The following is a 21,530-nucleotide window of genomic DNA, read 5'->3' as shown; positions in this document are numbered from 1 at the left end:
TCATTTATTAAGTATCTGCTGTATGTAGGGTATTTTCGCAGAAATCAGCATGAAATATATGATTAAGTCCTTGTTAGACTGTTATTTTGTGGCAAGTACAGTATAGGTCAAACTCTTGAGGTGGAACAAATATACACATACACATGCATAAACCCACCTCTAGAATAGGATTTTCAGCCTTGTCACTATTGATATATTGGATTAGATGATTCTTTGGGGGTGGGGGGGCTGTCCTGTGCTTTGTAGTATGTTTAACAGCATCCCTGGCCTCTACCCAGTAGATGCCAATAACACCCTGTTTCCCCCAGTTGTGACAATCATATGTCTCCAGAGATTATCAAATGCGTTTTGAAGGCTGGGGGGCGAAATCACCCAGGTGAGAATTGCTGCTCTAATTAACTTCCTAATCTTCAAAAACAATCAATATTAAAAGCTCCTATAATTATAATTACTGAGGAACTCGTTTAGGCCTTTTCTTTTGGATTTTTAAATATACAGAATTTTAAAAATAAAGTAACTTCATTAAGCAAGGTGACACTTGACTATGTCAACTCAGTAATGGAAGTTTGTTTATATTTATTGTGTGGCATTATCTACCTATCACTATTGATGTTAATCTTATTTGAAAGAATGTCTTAGCTAATGCTATCATCAGCATTTAGTTATGGTTAGACAGGGATGCTTGAATGTCAGAACCCTGCCCTCTCTGGTTGATTTTGTCTGTTCTTTTCATAGTTTTTGTATGCTTAATAATAATAGACTAAGAAAGGAGAAGTGATTTAATGACTAATTTGCCTGTGTAGGTTATTTTCTTTTATCGGCGGTACTGTGAGCCCTGAAATCTAAACATTAATTGTACTGTTGACTTTTGTTCCTTGTCAGCTGTATGAATTGAAAAGTATTGTAGAATGAGTTAAAAAGTCATAAGGCTGGAGTAACTAAACGTGGTGGGGTGAAGCTGTGTTCCCTATGGGAGTGTAGAGGTAGAGGATGTGGTAAGAAATTATCATCTCTGTGTGGTGTATTTCTTAGGATCTTCATACTTGAATGTTTCATGCTCTAAATTATATTGCTTATTTATGAAAATATGTCTTATTTATCTTAGAAGAGAATAGAATGTGAAATGTTTTGAAGGAGAAATTATTTGTTGAGCAAAGTGTAGTCTCATGTCTCTTGGCTAAATATCTCAATAATAAATATGAACTTAATTTATAGTTGAATGAGAAAGGAAATAATTTAGTCAATTTAAGATCTCCACTATACAACTATTTAAGTATTTGAGCAAAAACTGTACTTTGCTGTATAAATGATTTACATAAGACTATTGGCATAAATTCTGTAGTATACTTTTTCTGTATGATATGGGGAAAAAAAGAGTAAAAAAACTGTTACCTCAGGTTGAAACAACTGAAGGATGTTGGCTCTTTTGCTTTTTGTTTAAGATTGCTGTAGTGTCTCTGAACTAGATTTACATAAAGGAAAAGGCTCATTTAATGTGACTTTAAATAGTTTTAGATCCCACTGGGGGGTTTAATGATATATTTTACAGGCAATACCAATTGGCATATCTGTTACTAACATGTATTTGATTAAAAAAATTGTTTTTAATGTTTATTTATTTTTGAGAGACAGAGACAGAGACAGAGTGTGAGTGGGGTAGGGGAGAGAAAGAGAGAGACACAGAATCTGAAGCAGGCTCCAGGATCTGAGCTGTCCACACAGAGCCCTACGGGGGCTCAAACCCACTAACTGTGAGATCATGACCCGAACCGAAGTCGGAAGCTCAACAAACTGAGCCCCCACGCACCTCAACACGTGTTTTATTTTTAAGCATCATTATGTATTAAGTAATTAATTTTAGTTTTTAAAAGCCAGGGCTACCCTTAAATAAACTTTAAAAAATGTCATTTAGAACCTAGAAGACCTATTTAAGTAGTAACAGATTCAGATATATACACTTGATAAAGGTAAAAGCCAGATTTTGCATTGGAAAATGTTTTTCAGTGGTTATGTATGTGTGTGAGGGGAAGCAATTTTACTATGTTGTTTCCAGCAAAATGAGTATTATGGGTGAAAAGAATACTGAAGTATGAGAACTGATTTTTTAATCAGCTTTGTCATTAATTAGCAAATTGTTTTAGGAAAGCAAGTAAACTCTATATCCAGGTTTTTAAATCTGTTTTATAGGGGGTTGGATTTTATGGTCTGTATGGTAATTTCTAGATTTAATATATATCCTGTTTTGAACCCTTTTGTAATCATCCTTGCTCATTTAAAAATATATACACTAATGGAATAAAATAGAAAAATTCTCTCATTATTTTCATTTATGAATAGCTAGGTAAAATTCCCTTCAGTATTTATTTCAGTATTGCTATTAGTAATGGTCAAATGAAGTCAATTTTGTCTTACTATAATGATGCTAGCTTGCAGCCTATGTTTGGAAATAAAATATTCATGTATGCAGTACATAATATTAACCACTGGGTGGCCTGATTTCACTTTATTAAATCAACCTGGTAAATTTTCATACCTTGAATTCAATTGGACTTTAAAAAATACAGAATTACCTTGTTAAGACAGTATAATAAAGATATAATTTTGGATTTTGATAAAAATTTCATATTTGATGCAGTTTATGACTTAAAATATGATCAAGTTGAAGTGATTTTATTAGAGCCAATTTTAAAGAACTTGATATATCTCTAATTTCAAACCAGTAGTTTCTTTTCATATAAAAGTAAATTTTAAAAAATTCTCAAGTTCTTCCTTTCAATACCTTATATTACTCTTTTTAGGTGAGATAATTAATGTCCTTTAAAATTGAACTTCTCCCTAATGTTTTATCTTAATATTGTCAAGTATTTTGTGTTAATATTGTCAAGAATAGTTTGTGTATTATTTCACAGGGTAAGTTATGACTGTAATATCCTATTAGCTCATGCCTAGTGTAGAGTTATTCTTAGCCATTTTCCTGGCCTAATGAGTCATAGTATTTATGTGTGTATGTGTGCATGCATTTCATTTTGCTGTTTAATACTCATCCTAATCACTGTTCATTCATAATTAAAAAAAAAAACCTTTTCATTTTAATGTAGTGCTTAGCTTATGTATTAGACAGTTATAGAATAAATATTTTCTTTGACTTAAAAAATAGAACTGGAAGAGTAATTTTGGAAACCAAGTCCTGGATGAAGATTCAGAAACCAAATTCCTCTTCTATTTTTGCTTTGTGATGGGACCAATAATTTCACCCATTTTGCTGTCTTCTAGATCAGTCACTCTAGATTAAAAATGGCTTATTTGTTTATAAGGTAGGGAGTTGATTTTATTTAGTTATTATCATTATCGATTGCTATAATATAGAAATGCTAAAGGAAGACACTGAAAAGCAGAAAAATAGAACGGATTTGTTTTGATGGTATCTAACCATTATTAAGCAATGGAACCATTTTTACTGTTAAATGGTGAAAGTGGGATGTTGGTGAGATTATTTGTGGAGTTTTTCTTTTTTCTTGGCAAATTGTAGGCATTCTCAGGCATCATTCTGTTGTAGCTAGTGATATTGATAATTTTCTAGGATCTTATTCTGTCACACTTATTTAAAAGTTACATCATCCTTTAACAATTACTTAACTAATATAGAAATAACTTTATGCTAAAACTAAGAAGTAGCTGGGTGGATAGACTCTAGGAAAGTCCCAGTGGTAGAGAGATGATTCTAAGAATTCTACTTTAATCCTCCCTCACACTAACCCACTCAAAAAACCCAGCTTCCTGAACATTGGGCTGTATAACTCTGTCTGAAACTGATGACCATGCTGATGCAAAACAGAGAATGAAACCGCATGTAGAAATAGAAATTTCTCACAAATCAAGTATATGGTTAAAAAATAAGGCAGAATCTTAAAGTTGAACAAGTTTTTAGGAAAACTGCTGCTTGCACACTAGTCTTTTGACCCAAGTAACATCTTTAGACTCATATCCTTAACTTAAAATATTTTGATAAGAACCCATGGTGAATTTTGTACAGATGTGATGTAGATATTTTTTTGAATACTCAAGATTTATATAGGCAGGTCCCCAAATTAAATATTGTTTTGATCCAGAAATAACCCAATTAAAAAAAAATTTTTTTTAACGTTTATTTATTTTTGAGACAGGGAGAGACAGAGCATGAACAGGGGAGGGTCAGAGAGAGGGAGACACAGAATATGAAGCAGGCTCCAGGCTCTGAGCTGTCAGCACAGAGCCCGACGCGGGGCTAGAACTCACGGACCGCAAGATCATGACCTGAGCCGAAGTCGGACGCTTAACTGACTGAGCCACCCAGGCGCCTCCAGAAATAACCCAATTTTAAAAAGCAGTCTCAAATATGCTATTGTGGAAGTTGTTGGGATCTGAGGGGAGGGAAGAAAGAGGGGAAGCTGTGAAAAGCATGACTGAGGGCTCTTTGGGATGGCAGGAAGTGTCAGTGTTGGTAGGGACAGTTTTAGGAAAGGTTAGGCAATATTAGTAGATACCCTAAAGAACCCATTGTGTACTGAATATTTTGTTTCAGCAAACAAACAATTAAAATTCTACCACTTGGAGGTTCATTTGGATTTTGAAAGTCCTTTTTAATAAATGGGAATGCCTTTCACCTTCTCCTAAAGATATTTTCATTTGTTAAAAAAAGAAAAAAGTTCTTTCTCATATTCACTTGAGGTCAGTTGTACTGAGAGAGGTGGAAATTTTGATTGGATTGGAAGGGAGTGAGCTAATTTTGGGATACAGAGTACTTGGAGGAGGTAAAAGTAAGGAAGATCATTCAATAGTCATTAATTTTACAAATATTATAGGTACTGTGTTTGTGCAGAGAGGTCAATGTATTAGATATGGTCTTTGCACTCCTGAACTTATTATTTGGTTGGGAAGGTTGGCATATGTGATGAGCATTAAAAAGGAAGGGTAGATGCCATGAATATATACAAATGGGACAGAAAGCCTCAATATGGTGTTTATCTGATTTGGTAGCCTTAGAAATTTATGAAGTCGTTGGATCCTGAACCATCTCCATTGTAACAATTTCATCTTGGCTAATCAGGTGATATTTCTGATAGCTTTAGATGGCAGCAAATAACAGGTATTTATTTTTTTAAACTTTTATTTTCAGATTAGTTAACAAAACAAGCATATATGAAAGTGGGACTGGCAGATTAATGTTACAAATAGACACTGGCCTTAGTGAGAGAGCATTGGAATGTTGAAATGTATTGAACTGAAGCAGAGATAGATAGCTATATAGGTAGGGGACTTGGGGTTCTTGGAGTCTTGCTTGGTCAGATATGAAGAATTTTGGTCCTATAGAAGTGACAAATCAAGGGAAATCAAGTTCCTGCAAAGGATCTGTAGACAGTATATGTTAAATCTAGGCCTCCATTTTTCAGTTTTGTAAGAACTAAACTATGTGTAGATATTAGGAACTGCCCACATGTTCTTAAATATATTACATTGAGATTAAACAAATCATCGAACATTAACTGTTTGAAATCTGAGTGAATTTTTGGAAAAGAGTTGAAATAGCAGAAATAATCATGGATATTGCTGGTCATTCAGCCTATGCACATAATACTAATGTTGAACTACCTCTCTGTGCCACAATCCTATATGAGGTATTTTATGTGTTTTTTCATTTAATTTTATCCTTAAAGAAGCACTATCAGGTAGGTGCTCATTTCACAAACAGGTAAACTAAAGCCCTAAGAGGTTAGTATGTCCAAGGATGCAAAATAAGTAAAGTTGTAACTAGAACCTGGTTCTTCTGGTGTCTTTGGTGTCTTCCAGCTTCTTCCCTGTTTTTCTAGTATGTGGTAGTATAGTGGTTAAGTAGTGGATTTTGGAGTTCAGTCATGCTGTGTTTGGCATAACTATGGGCAAGAAGTTAATTTTCTAAGTCAAGGCTCCCTATTATGTAAAATGGGAATAATAATATTTTCTTCTTGGGGTTGTTGTGGGGTTTTAAGAGAGAAATTTCATAGACGACCGAATGTCTGGTACTTAGAAAGTTTAAACAAATATTAGCTCTTGTTATTATCAGATGCTCATGACTGTATTCAGTCCTCTAGCTACTCAAAGTCTTCTGGTTCAGTTTATCATAAAGACCTGCCCTCTCTTCTGGGGATTTGTGCTCTCATGGCTTTAATTGTTCTCTGTATGCTGGTGACTGTCAAAACTATGTGTCTACCCTAGGCCTCCTACCTGAGCTGAAGATATTGGGCCTAGTTGCCTTCTAGATTTGCTCTGCCCATAGGATAGCCACTTCCCACATGTGGCTGTTGAGCTGTTGACATGTGGTTAGTCTGAATTGCAATGTACTCTAAGTATAAAATACACACTAGATTTTCTTTAGTAAGAAAAAAGGAATGTAAAGTAGCACATGATTATGTTGATTATGTGATAATTTTTAATGTATTAAATAACATAATTAACGTTATTTTGACATGTTTTTATTTTTAAAATGTGGCTACTAGGAAATTACATATATGGCTGCATTATATTTCTATTGGACTGTGCTATTCTAGATATCTCCTCTTATATATTTCTCAAGTGCCTTGAAATTAGCTAGTCCAAAACTGCCTGAGACTCTCCCCATTCTCTTCTCCCTCCCAAAGTTCTGTTTTTCCTTCTATTCTTTATCTTGGTGGATAGCTCTGTTTATGCTCCCAAAGCCAGAAATTTTGGAGTCATTGATTCCTTGAAAAATCTTTTTCTACTTTTTTCATATTTGTCATTTTCATGCACTTCTTATTGTTGCCACTATTACTACCTTCATTGGTTTATTCTTTTATGGTTTCTTGATTTTGTTATATTTAGATCCGTTCTACTCAAGGATATAAAAAGATGGAATTCTACCCTATTTTTTTTTTAAGTTTATTTATTTATTTTGGGAGAGAGAATGTGTGTGTGCATTAGTGTACGTGTTCACACAGGGGAGGGAGAGGGGCAGAAAGCAAGGGAGAAAGAATCCCAAGCAGGCTCTGTGGTGTCAGCACAGAGCTCTGTGTGGAGCTCAATCCCACAAAATGAAATGAGATCATGACCTGAGCTGAAATCGAGTCCAATGCTTAACCAACGGAGTCACCCAGCCTCCCCTACCCTATTTTTTTTTTTTTAATTTTATTTATTGAGGTAATCTTTACACTCAACATGGGACTAAAACTCATGACCCTGAGGTCAAGAGTCACACTCTTCTCTGACTGAGCCAGCCAGGTGCCCAGGCCTTCCCTATTTTTTTTAAAATAGTATTGTTACAGTTTCGTTTTTTTTTAAATATATTTGCTTCATCTAAAGTTTTTTATTTTAAAGTAGGACTCAAAGTTTGTTTATAAATTTTTTTTATTTTTTAATTTTATTTATTTATTTATTTATTTATTTATTTATTTATTTATTTATTTTTTGAGAGAGAGAGACAGAGCATGAGCTGGGAAGGGTCAGAGAGAGGGAGACACAGAATCCGAAGCAGGCTCCAGGCTCCAAGCTGTCAGCACAGAGCCTGATGCAGGGCTTGAACTCATGAACCATGAGATCATGACCTGAGCCAAAGTCGGATGCTCAACCAACTGAGCCATCCAGGCGCCCCTCAAAGTTTGTTTTTAAAATTTGTTACCCTCTGTCTTACCATTTATTGAAAAATCCATCTTCACACCACTGATTTGATATGTTACTGTTAAAATTTACCGAATTCCCATTTGGATTTTGTTTTTTTCTGAATGTTCTAGTCTCTTCCATTGATCTGTGTATCTGTGTGCCAGTAGTATTCTGTTTTATTTATTGTTTCTCTGCAGTATGTCTTCATTGGGTAGTGCTATTTGTTTACTTTTCCATATGAACTATAGAATCAGCATGTTTAAGTTCCTCTGAAAATATAATGGTATTTTAATTTAATTTAAATTTATGAATTATTTTAGGGAGAATGGACATCTGTAATTCTGTTCCTATCCAGGAATGTGGTCTGAATGTTTTTCCATTTGTTCAGATCTAATGTGTATTACAATAGTGTTTTGTTTACTATATTTTGATCTTGTATATTCATATTATTTCTACATGTTTTAATGTTTTTGTTGTTTTTGTAACGTTAATGGATCATTTCTTCCATTGTTTCTTTTAACTGGATGTGACTGTGTTTTGTATTTTACCTTTACCAGTGTCAGGCCCTAATGATTTTTTTTTTTTTTTCCAACGTTTTTTTTATTTATTTTTTTTATTTTTTTATTTTTGGGACAGAGAGAGACAGAGCATGAACGGGGGAGGGGCAGAGAGAGAGGGAGACACAGAATCGGAAACAGGCTCCAGGCTCCGAGCCATCGGCCCAAGCCCTGACGCGGGGCTCGAACTCACGGACCGCGAGATCGTGACCTGGCTGAAGTCGGACGCTTAACCGACTGCGCCACCCAGGCGCCCCCCTAATGATTTTTTACTTGGATTATTATAAAAATTACTAATTGGTCTTTCTCCATTTCTCTACATCCTGCCAGTGATTTTTCTGAAACATGAGATATTTGTGTTTTACTCCCTTACTTAAAGTCCTTTGACCCTTTAGGATAAAGGTTAAATAAAGAATGAAAGTCAAACTCCTTAGCATGACATAAACTCTTTCCTTGTCTACAATTGACCCCTGATGGCATATCAACTCCTGGTGTCAGTAAGAACTATAGCTACTCTACATTGTATAACTCTTACTTTTTTATATCTTGAATAATCTGTTGGGACGTATGTTTTTAGTCTGGGTGGCTTCTTCAGTCATACCTGTATACACAGATTCAATGATTGAATTTACAAAGTTGCATAAAATTCTTGATTTCACAATTTTTTTTTTAAGTTTATATATTTATTTAGAGAGAGACACACACATACACAGTGGAGAGAGAGGGAGAGAGAGAATCCCAAGCAGGCTCCATGCTGTCAGTGTGGATCCCAACAAGGGGCTTTATTTCATGAACCATGAGATCATGACCTGAGCCGAAATCAAGAGTCAAATGCTCAACCGACTGAGCCACCCAGGCGCCCCAACAATTGTGTGTGTTTTTTTGTTTTTGTTTCTGTTTTTGTTTTAGTGAGGATGAGGATGATGACCTCCAGTATGCTGATCATGATTATGAAGTACCACAACAAAAAGGATTGAAGAAACTCTGGAACAGAGTAAAATGGACAAGAGATGAGGTAATTACATGATAAGGTTTAGTAATTTCATACTTGTACTTATTGGTTAATAATATTTAATAAAGGAATTAAAGATCTTGAAAAGCAAAACATGAGAAAAGCTATTCATCAACTGATATGCACATATTTTTCTTCCACCAGAGGTGTGAATAGTGGTATGATGTTAAGACTGACAGAAACACTGTAGTAAAATGGGAGAGCTTGTATTACAGTGGCTTATCCTTCTACAAATGGTCATCAGATATGACATGAAAGAATTAGACAGTTATCTATATTTAGCGATAGAGGAATAGGCAAAGGAAAGAAAGCTTTCTAATTTTCACACCTGTTTTAATAGGATGATAAGTTAAAGAAGTTGGTTGAACAACACGGAACTGATGATTGGACTCTAATTGCTAGTCATCTTCAAGTGAGTGAAATATTTTCTTCTATTTATAACATGGATAACATAAGCTATTGGGTTAAATTTGCTGTTTTTCAAAAATGTGTCTTCATTATTTTAGACTTAGGTTTCCTTTCTAAAAACATCTCTGTTTTTCTGATCTTCCTATAGTGGCCAAAGGCTTAAAAAGTCCGATTTTTCTAGTAATTAGTTTATATAGGGGCCTAAAAAGATTACTAATCTAAAATGAAAATACTAGGTTTGGGTAGGGCTTTATAAATATTTGCTGATAAATGTTAAAACATTCTGACAGAAGTTAAATGTATGGAAATCTTTTGGCAGCTAATCAATAAAATCAGAAAAAGCTCTGTTGAAAGTTTGTCAACCTTTATTTGGATTTTAAGGGGTTATTGATCTTTAAAAAATTCTACTTATTGTTCGTTCATCATACTATTCACAGGCTATTCATTAGTATGTATGTATGTAATTTTATATTACATACATACATATGTATGTAATTTTATAATTTACATACTATTCACATGCTATCCATTAGTATGTAAGTTTATAATTTACAAAATTTATAAATTTATAATTTACATATATTCCTTTTGTTCCTTACTACATTAAAGGTAGGGAGGCAAAATAGTCACATTTGAATTTGTTTTGACTACTGTGGATATCAGAAATCAGATTACCTATGTTCTTTCTAAATTGTTATGATGCTTTCCAACATAACCTGAAAATTGAGACCAGATAATGGAAAGTGTGTAAGTTTTGGAGTCAGTCTGATCTATATTCAAGTGCCAGCTCTACTAGCTGTTTGCTCTTAGAAAAATTACTAACTTCTTTGATGTTCAGCTTCCTTGTCTATAATATGTAAATAATAGTACTCGTTTTTGTAGTACTGTTGTGAGAATTAGAAATGACATATAGGATGTTGGGCATATTTCCTGACATTTAGCAGGTGTTAGATGAATGGAAACTAAATTAGAAAAGTTATTTATATTAGGTTTACCAGTTTAACTTGAGGGTATAGCAGCAAATGAAGTGAACAAAGAAATGCTACAAGCACATACAGGAGCAGTCTGATTATTTTGAAGAAAATGATAGCCTTAAAAATGGATCAGCATTGATGTTTTGAAGCCATAAATGAAGAAACTCAGTTTAAATAAAAATAACTTGAGACCCACTAGACACAAAGGCAGTGACTGGTAAACAAAGTATTTGTATTTATCCCTTTATATACTTCTAATATTTTTGTCATTCATGAAGTTAACTGTTTTTTTATTATTATTATTATTATTATTATTATTATTTATTATACATAGGAGTTAATGTTTATTTTTGAGAGAGAGAGACACACACACACACACAGTGTGAGCAGGGAGGGGCAGAGAAAGGGAGACATAGAATCCAAAGCAGGCTCTAGGCTCTGAGCTGTCAGCACAGAACTCGATGTGGGGCTTGAACTCATGGACTGCGAGATCATGACCTGAGCCGAAGTCAGATGCCCCACCGACTGAATAACCCAGGTGCCTCTAGTTTTTTCTTGATAACTTGGAGGTCATCATGTATAAAAATCCTTTAAATACCATGCAGTGGCCTAGTAATGCCTTTGGGGGTTTTTAAATTGTATAGAGTTAAGTACTGCTGTACTGTATGAATCCAGACTGCTGTGCTATTTGAGTTCATTTGTCTATTTTGTATAGTTTTCTGTTTACTCTCTTTTATTTCTCAATCTTAGATACATTTTTTTTAATGTTTATTTATTTTTGAGAGAGAGAGACAGAATGCAGATGGGGAAGGGGCAGAGAGAGGGAGACACAGAATCCGAAGCAAGCTCCAGGCTCTGAGCTGTCAGCACAGAGCCCTACATGGGGCTCAAACCCACAAACTGTGATATCATGACCTGAGCTGAAGTCAGACACTTAACCGACTGAGCCACCCAAGTGCTCAGATACATTTCTTCATGGCAGTATCTGTGTTATAAGGCACAGTGTAGAGATATATACTTAAAAATATATAGTCTAAGCCCTTCCAGAGACTTTAATTTAAAAATGAATTGAGACACAGGCATATAAGATAAATATTACAGTTTAAAGAATGTTATTGAATGCATTATTCTTGAAGACTTTCTTCTTGAGTTTAGGTTGACTTGCTTTCTGGAAGACATTGTTCAATAACAAAATTATCAATTCTTTCAGAATCGTTCAGATTTTCAGTGCCAGCATCGATGGCAGAAAGTTTTAAATCCAGAATTGATAAAGGGTCCCTGGACTAAAGAAGAAGATCAGAGGGTAACATGTTCATATATTTTATTCTCACTGTGTAGGTGGATTGGCTTTTTTTTTCTTCCTAATATATTGTTTTGTCACAAAGGTTATGTTTAAATCACTTTGATTTGGTTGCTGCTTGTAGAAGAATTGAAAGTTGAATGTCTTGAAATATAGTTTTTCTGAATTGAGTCAAACCAAGTATAATATATTTAGCTTTTCTTTGTGAGTTTAGTTTACAGAAGGAAAAATGTTATTAGCTTATTTATCTTATTTAGAGCTTAGGTTAGTAACATTTAGGGTATAGCTTGTTGAAAATTGAGTTAACATTTTAAAAAACAGAATTTAATTTAATTTTAATTTTAATTTTATCTGATAACATGATATGTGAGGAAGTCATTCTTAACTTTCCCTCTTGACCTATAATGTGCCCCAAAATAAGATAGATACCAGAGCACTGTATTTCTAAAAGGTTTGGTGATTTCGATATTAAGGTAATTGTTTGTTTTATAAAAGACTGAGAAGAATGGGAAAGTTGCTGCCCTCCGCTAGGAATTGGCTTTAGTTCATGCTCTTTATGGCAGAAATGTTGTTAATAGGGTTGAGGAATTAGAGCATTTTTTCCTGCCACTCAAGGGGAAAAAAAAAGTTCACTAGGCTCAGAACTGGTAAGATTTACTTGATGGTCAGTGATAGGTTTTATAATGTGTGTTCTGTATCCTTTTAGTATGAGAAAGGAAGAAATGAGAAGACAATAACTTTGTAGATCCTTCTTGCTTCCAAACTGATTTATTTGGCCTCCAACTGAAGCTTTTTTTTTTTTTTTAATTTTTTTTTTCAACGTTTTTTATTTATTTTTGGGACAGAAAGAGAGCATGAACGGGGGAGGGGCAGAGAGAGAGGGAGATACAGAATCGGAAACAGGCTCCAGGCTCCGAGCCATCAGCCCAGAGCCTGACGCGGGGCTCGAACTCACGGACCGGGAGATCGTGACCTGGCTGAAGTCGGATGCTTAACCGACTGCGCCACCCAGGCGCCCCCAACTGAAGCTTTTTTTAAAGAAAGAGTAGAAAATCTATAAGTCTCAACATTTTTACTGTTAAATTGATTTTCAGTGATAACATTTTAACTTACAAGTCACTTTAATTAGCACATTGTATTTTAGATAAGTTTGAGGTAAACTTTTGTACTTGGCCAATGCTGAATTAGTATTTATTAGTATTTATTAGTTAACTTATTAGTAACTTAACTTAAATAAACTTAACAATTAGTAGTTGTGGTTTGGATTTAATGCATTTAAAAGAAATAGTATTCTTGAGTTATGTTTTAAAATTCTATCAAGGTAATGCTTTTTCAAATTGAGATGTATTCTCACTGTGTCATGTTAAATTGACATGTAACACTATAGTAGTTTCAAGTGTACCACATAATGATTTGCTCTTGGTTTGTATTGCTAAATAATCACAATAAGGATTCTAGTTAACATCTGTCATCATATATAGTTAAAAATTTTTTTTTCTTGTGATGAGAGTTTTTAAGATCTAACAACTTTCAGATGTGCATTACAGTATAGTTTTTATTTATTTTTAATTTTTTTTAATGTTTATTTATTTTTGAGAGAGACACATAGCATGAGCAGGGGAGGGACAGAGGGAGAGGGAGACACAGAATCTGAAGCAGGCTCCAGGCTCTGAGCTGTCAGTGAAGAGCCTGATGTGGGGCTTGAACTCACGAACTGTGAGATCATGACCTAAGCTGAAGTCAGATGCTTAACCCCCTGAGCCACCCAGGCGCCCCTGCATTACGGTATTAACTATAGTCACTGTGCTGTACATTGCATCCCCATGAATAAACTTTTAAAAAGGTATTTCTTTTTTAAACTTTGTTTTTTCTGTTTCTTAGGTTATTGAATTAGTTCAGAAATATGGGCCAAAAAGATGGTCTTTAATTGCAAAACATTTGAAAGGAAGAATAGGCAAGCAGTGTAGAGAAAGATGGCATAATCATCTGAATCCTGAGGTAAAGAAATCTTCCTGGACAGAAGAGGAGGACAGGATCATCTATGAAGCACATAAGCGGCTGGGAAATCGTTGGGCAGAAATTGCCAAACTGCTTCCTGGAAGGTGCTTATATAAATGTATATACATTTTCCTGTACTTAAACTTGATCTTTATTATGTTACTATTAAATATATTTGCAAGTACCCCATGACTTTTATTTTTTTTTTTAGACAAGCAGTTTTCGGGGGCCTATTTGTAATAAATTCTGTGTAAGGGATAGAATTACTTTTATAATTGAAATTTAGACAAGCATCCTTTTGGGCCTATTTGTAATAAATTTAGACAAGCAACTTTTTGGGCCTATTTGTAATAAATTCTGTATGAGGGATAGAATTACTTTTATAATTGAAATTTAGACAAGCAACGTTTTGGGCCTATTTGTAATAAATTCTGTGTAAGCAATAGAATTACTTTCTTAATGAAATATTTTATAGCAGTAATTTGTGCAGTAAAATGATAGACCTTCAGATTATGTGAACATTTAATAACTTCCTAGATTGTTTACTTATCAGTGCGAGTCAGACAGACCTGTGTACAAACCTGGTTGGAATAGAATGTAAATTGAAGAGATTTCTTTCATACTAGATTCTATGCACAAGACCAGGGAATAGCAAATACATTGCCTAAAATAAACTATGAAAGTTCATTAGACAAAATTTAATTCTTAATTAATTATGGTATGATTCAAATCATGAGAGTAGTGTATATATCCCTGTGGCTAAAATACAGAATTTCCTTCTGGGAGAGTGATATACCGCTGTATACTATACATTGTAAGTATTACTATACATTGCACTGGTTGAAATTTTTCCCTATTGTAGTACAGTAGACCATCAACCTTGGGAAAATCCATACCTCACTCAGAAGGTATGCATGTTTTGTTTTTTTTTTTTAATTGTTGTATGTAGTCTCTATATTATACTTCATAGTTTATAAAATGCTTTTACCTATATTTTTAATTAATCTTTATATGTAAGTGAAATATGCAGAGCAAACAATGCTGTCCTTTTTTTTTTTTAATAGATAAGGAAATTAAAGCATAGTGTTAAGTGTTTTATTCAGGTTACTCAACTTGGTTTAGAAAATTCTGATGTTTTCAGTCTTACATATATTTTTACTCAGCTAGCTTAGTGCTTTAACATAAAGTAGGTTCTCAGTAAATGTATATTTTATGAAGGATAGAATTATTAAGTGATCACCATCTAAATCTAGCTACTATCTGCCACCATCACAAAATTGTTACCTATTATTAACTGTATTCCCTATGCTATACATTGTATCCCCATGTCTTGCTTATTTTATAAGTGGAAGTTTGTACTTTTAATCTCCTTCCCCTATTTTGCCCACCCCCTCTGGCAACCATCACATAGTTCTTTGTTTCAATGAGTCTGTTTCTGTTCTGTTTTGTCTGTTTGCTTTGTTTTTTAGATTCCATAGATAAGTGAAATTGTATGGTATTTATCTTTACCTGACTGTTTTCACTTAGCATAATACCCTCTTGCTCCATCTATGTTGTAGCAAATGACAAGATTTCGTTCTTTTTTATGACTGAGTGATATTCCATTGTATGTATATGCCATATCTTTTTCCATTCATCTGTCAGTGGCCACTTGGGTTAATTCCATATCTTGGCTGTATATAATGCTGCAATGATCATGGGGTGTGTATATCTTTTTGAATTAGTGTTTTTGCTTTTTTCAGATAGATTTCCAGAGGTGGAACTACTGGATCTTATGGTAGTTTTGCTTTTAATTTTTTTGAGGAAACTTCATACTATTTTCCATAGTGGCTGCACCTTTTTGCATTCCCAACAGTGCAGGAGGATTCTTTTTTCTCCACATCCCTGCCAACACTTGTTATTTCTTGTCTTTTTTTTTTTTTTTTAGTTAGAGAGAGAGAGAAAGAAAGAATGTCTTAAGCAGGCTCCATGCTTAGCACAGAGCCTGATATGGGAGCTCGATCATATGACCCTGGGATCATGACCTGAGCAACAGTCAGATGCTCAGCCAACTGAGCTACCCAGGTGCCCTGTTGTCTTTTTGATAGTAGCCATTCTGATCTGTGTGAAGTGATATCTCATTGTGGTTTTGACTTGCATTTCCCTGATGATTAGTGATGTTGAGCATCTTTTCATGTGTCTATTAGCCATCTGCATATCTTCTTTTTTTTTTTTCAATTAAAAAATTTTTTTTTTTCTTTTAAGTAGGCTCCACATCCAGCGTGGGGCTCGAACTTAGGACCCTGACTGAGATCAAGAGTCGCATCATCCACTGAGCCAGCCAGGTGCCCCCATCTGCATATCTTCTTTGGAGAAATGTTCATATTCTCTCCTCATTTTTTAATTGGGTTGTTTTTTGATACTGAGTTGTGTGAGTTCTTTATATATTTTGGATATTAATCCTTACTGATTATATCATTTGTAAATATCTCCTCCCATTCAGTAGGCTTTTTGTTTTGTTGATGGTCTCCTTCACTGTGCAAAAGCTTTTTAGTTTCATGTAGTCCCATTTGTTTGTTTTTGTTGTCCTTGCCTGAGGAGACAAATGAAAAAAATACTGCTTAGGCCAATGTCCAAGGGCTAACAGCCTGTTTCCTTCGAGTAGTTTTATGGTTTCTGATCTTACATTTAGGTCTTTGATCTATTTTGAGTTTATTTTTGTATATGGTATAAGAAAGTGGTCCATTTTCATTCTTTTGCATGTACTTGTCCAGTTTTCCCAGCACAATTTATTGATAAGACTGTCTTTTTCCCATTTGGATGTTCTTGCCTCATTTGTTGAAAATTAATTGACTGTGGGTTTATTTCTGGACTATTTGGTTCCTTTGATCTGTGTTTCTGTTTTTTGTCATTACCATACTGTTTTGATTACTGTCACTTTGTAGTATAGTTTGAAACCAGGGAGAATGATACTTCTAGCTTTGTTCTCTCTCAAGATTGCTTTGGCTATTGGGGGTGTTTTGTGGCTCTATACATGTTTTAGGATTATTTGTTCCAGCTCTATGAAAAATGCCATTGGTATTTTGGTAGGGATTGCATTGAATCTGTGGATTGCTTTTTGTAGTATGTGCATTTTAATGATCCTTCCAGTCCATGAGCTTAGTATATCTTTCCATTTATCTGTGCCATTTTTGGTTTCTTTTATCAGCGTCTTAACAGTTTTCAGAGTACAGGTCTTTCACCTACTTGGTAAAATTTATTCCTAAGTATTCTGTTTGATGTAGTTGTGAATGGTATTATTTTCTTAATTTCTTTTTGATAGTTTGTTATTACTGCGCTAGAAACAACAGATTTCTATATACTAATTTAGTATATTGCAATTCTACTGAATTCACTTATTAGTACTAATGTTTTTTTTTTTTTTTGGTTGACTCTTTAGGGTTTTCTGTATACAGTCATCCATCTGAAATGGTGACAGTTTTAGTTTTTTTCAAATTTGGATGCCTTTTATTTCTTTTTCTTGCTATGGCTAGGGCTTCCAAAACTACGTTGAATAAAAGTGACAAGAGCGAGCATTCTTGTCTTAGAGGAAGAGCGTTCCTTTTTTTACTATTGACTATGATGTTAGTTGTGGATTTGTCATATAGGGCCTTTATTATGGTGAGGTATGTTTCCTCTGTACCTACTTTGTTGAGAGTTTTTATCATAAATGGATGTTGAATTTTATCAAATACTTTTTCTGCATGCATTAAGATAATCACATGGTTTTTATCCTTTATTTTGTTACTGTGGTGTTGATTGGTTTTGCAGATATTGAATCATCTTTGCATCTTTAGAATAAATCCCACCTGATCATGGTATATGATCTTTTTTTTGTTAAATGTTTATTCATTTTTGAGAGAGTGCGTGAGCAGGGGTGGGTAGGGCTGGGACAGAGGATCCAAAGCAGGCTTTGTGCTGACTGCCGTGAGCCTGATGTGGTACTTGAATTCACAAACTGTGAGATCATGATCTGAGCTGAAGTTTGACACTTAACTAGCTGAGCCACCCAGGCACCCCTGATCTTTTTATATATAGCTGAATATAGTTTGCATTGATGGTTTCCTTCTTATTTTTTTTTGTTTTTCTATCTTCCCTCCTTCCATGCTGCCACACTTTCAATGAGAATATAAGCCCCATGAAAGCAGGGACTTTCTTTCTTTTTTTTTTTTTTAAGTGGTTTAAAACAACTAATTTATTTAGTTCATGATTCTTTGGATGGCAGGTGATTGTTCTAGTCTGGGCTGACTGCTGATTTCCACAGAGTTTTTTGTGCATACATGGGCAGCTAGTGAGTTGTCTGATGGCTGTAATTCAGGATGGCCTCATTCCCATGTCCATTGATTTTACACTGTCAGCCAAAGTTTTCCTCCATCATGCTAGCTCAGTCTCATTTAACATGGTGAGCTCAAGGTTCCCACTGCAACAAGAGTGGACAAGCCCTAATGCAAAACCACTTTTCAAGTCTCTGCTTGAGTCATGTTTGCCGTTGTCCCATTGGTCAAGTCTAGTCACAAGACAAACTGGAGAAATAGATGACACATTTTGACTGAAGGAATTACAAATTCACTTTGCAAAGCAGTATTCATGTTAGGATGGGGAAAGTCTATGGCCTCTTTTTCAATATACCACAGTATATATAGCATTTAACAAAGATGTAACTTCAGTGGAGTAGAGTTAATGTTAAAAAGAAGTGAAGAAACATAGTTGTTTGCCCTTGAATGAGCCACTGCAGGGCCATTGCCAGGAGAAAGAAAAGATGACTAAGTTAACATTTTATGAATATTAATCTGAAAGTTGGGTAGAGGATAGTCTGGAAGAGAGAGAATTTAAGGAAGGATTCAATGTTTATGAAAGCAGCTAGCAGTATCTGGCACCTATCAGTTGCTTACTACATGATCCCTACATCTTAATTTGAATCCAGATGTGAAGTAATAAGGACATGGACTCTGGTAATGGTATGAATGTAATGAAAGTGCCAGATGTGAGAAGAAATTTTGAATGAATTCTTAGCATGCCTTGATTACTAGTGGATTTGGAGGTTAGGGGAGAGAAGTAGAAGGAAATTAAAAAGAAAAAGATAGCTTCAAAGCTTCAATCCTTGATGAGAGAAAGATTGATTATATATTAACAGGTACAGGGAAGGAAAGGAGAACTCACTGGAGTAAATTTTTGTTCAGATACATTATATGTTAGTATAGGGTAGCATCTCCCACTGATCATGTTCAGTGGGGCGTTGGAAATATGAGTGCAAAGCTTGAGGAAGGGTCAGGAATATAGGAATAAATAGATATTATTGTCCATTTTCCACATAGGGATGATTAGAAAATGTAAAAATTGGATGAAGTGCCCGAGACAGAATACAGAGAGAAAAACAGTGTGGAGATGATCACTGGAGGAGAAAAACAGAAAAGAAATCAGAAAAGGATTATTAAAAAAAAAAAAAAAAAAAAAAAAAAAGCAAGAGGGAGGAGTGGTCAAAGGTTTAGGGAATAGGGGTGGAGAAAAATGTCATAAAATGTCAGAACTGCCAAAATAGGAAAGAGCTCAAAACAATTTCCTGAGTTCTTATCAGGAGTATTAGAAAAGAAAAATTTTGTTGCTTCAATAGGAACAACAATAACAAGTTGGGATGAGGTTGTCAGCAATACAAAGGAGCAGTCTAGAAAGATAGCTGATGGCAGATTCCCACTTGCAGGATACCTCTTTTGGATCAAGGGGAAGATCAAATCACTAAACTGTGTTTTAGCTCATCAACTTAGATTACAACTGTACCGTTGGAAACAAAGAAGTTTGACAGGATAAGAAAAATTTCTGACCTGGGCAGATGCATGGGCAGAGTGAATATTTTCTTCATTCATTTTGTTCTCATTTCTAACTTTTTAAAATGATTCCAGTGTGTTATTTCCTAGTTTTGCATGCATGTCCATTGTTTGCTTAGCCACTTTTTTTTTTTTTTTTAGTTTTATTTTTTTAAATTTACATCCAAATTAGTTAGCATATAGGGCAACAATGATTTCAGGAGTAGATTCCTTAATGCCCCTTCCCCATTTAGCTCATCCCCCCTCCCACAACCCCTCCAGTAACCCTCTGTTTGTTCTCCATATTTAAAAGTCTCTTACGTTTTGTCCCCCTCCCTGTTTTTGTATTATTTTTGTTTCCCTTCCCTTTACGTTCATCTGTTTCGTCTCTTAAAGTCCTCATATGAGTGAAGTCATATGATATTTGTCTTTAACTAATTTCACTTAGCATAATACCCTCCAGTTCCATCCATGTAGTTGCAAATGGCAAGATTTCATTGTTTTTTGACTGCCAAGCAATACTCCATTGTATATATATACACCACATCTTCTTTATCCATTCATCCACTGATGGACATTTGGGCTCTTTCCATACTTCGGCTATTGTTGCTAGTGCTGCTATAAACATGGGGGTGCATGTGTCCCTTCAAAACAGCACACCTGTATCCCTTGGATAAATACCTAGTAGTGCAATTGCTGGGTCGTATGGTAGTTCTATTTTTAGTTTTTTGAGGAAACTCCATACTGTTTTCCAGAGTGGCTGCACCAGCTTGCATTCCCAAAAGCAGGGACTTTCTTATTCACTGCTATATCTCCACTATTTAGAACTGTGCCTGATCTATAGATGGACAGTTTATCTTTTGAATTAAAAAAGTATTGGGGCTCCTGGGTGGCTCAGCCAGTTGAGCATCCGACTCTTGATTTCAGCTCAGGTCATGGTTTATGGGATCGAGCCCTGTGGAGAGTCTTGGGATTCTCTTTCTCCCTCTCCAGCTGCCCCTCTCCCTCCCTCCCTCCCTCCCTCTCTCTCTCTCTCAAAATAAGTAAACATGAAAAAATGTATCTAGTTTCATTGTTTGTAAAAAATTTTTTTAAGCACTTACATTTTATACAGTGTTAAAATTTGTGGAATCCCTTTTTTCTTTTTAAATTATACACTTTCATTTCTTAGGACTGATAATTCTATCAAAAATCATTGGAATTCTACCATGCGAAGAAAAGTGGAACAGGAGGGCTACTTACAAGATGGAATAAAATCAGAACGATCTTCATCCAAACTTCAACACAAACCTTGTGCGACTATGGACCATTTGCAAACCCAGAATCAGTTTTACATACCTGTTCAGGCACATATTTTTAATACCTTTATTATTTAAAAAAATTTCTTTAGTTGCTATATGGGAGGATATTTGGTTTCTTAATAAAACAAATACAACATATATTAAGGGGAATAGATATTTAAATTTCCAGACTGAAAAAAAATTGCCTTATCTAGCTGTTAAACCATTAGTGGTGGTTTATCCTACTTGTTTGATTGATAAATATTTTGGAAACAAACTCATTAAAATGTTTCCTTTTATATGTAATTTTTATATTATCTAATTAAGAACCTTAGTATGTACACTTACTAATGCTATCATTCTTTGAATCTTCATTTATGATTCAGTGCTTATAGTCATCTGTGCTTTAACATCCATTGCAGTTTCCTTTTTAAAAATATTTTATGTAATTGTAGTATTACTTATCTCTAAGAGATAAGTGTGTATAAAATGATCTTAAGAAGAAAATAGTCAAAATTCATTCATCATTTTGGGAGGTGTGGTAAATAATTAA

At 34.6% G+C, this 21,530-nt stretch overlaps 1 protein-coding gene across 5 annotated transcripts in view; it reads left to right on the top strand.

Moving 5' to 3' along the window:
• Positions 1 to 21,530, top strand: part of MYBL1 (MYB proto-oncogene like 1) — a 43,460-nt gene that overhangs the window by 1,302 nt on the left and 20,628 nt on the right. For all 5 annotated transcript variants that reach the window (XM_042923661.1, XM_042923657.1, XM_042923658.1 and 2 more), the window contains exons 2-6: positions 9,096 to 9,201; positions 9,539 to 9,610; positions 11,791 to 11,883; positions 13,762 to 13,982; positions 20,869 to 21,043. In XM_042923661.1, the coding sequence (XP_042779595.1) occupies positions 9,096 to 9,201; positions 9,539 to 9,610; positions 11,791 to 11,883; positions 13,762 to 13,982; positions 20,869 to 21,043 (667 nt within the window). The remainder of the gene's footprint in view (positions 1 to 9,095; positions 9,202 to 9,538; positions 9,611 to 11,790; positions 11,884 to 13,761; positions 13,983 to 20,868; positions 21,044 to 21,530) is intronic.

Source organism: Panthera leo, chromosome F2 (assembly GCF_018350215.1).
Source record: "Panthera leo isolate Ple1 chromosome F2, P.leo_Ple1_pat1.1, whole genome shotgun sequence".
In the NCBI taxonomy this organism is placed as follows: Eukaryota; Metazoa; Chordata; class Mammalia; order Carnivora; family Felidae; genus Panthera; species Panthera leo.
This window is presented reverse-complemented; position numbering and strand designations above follow the sequence as displayed.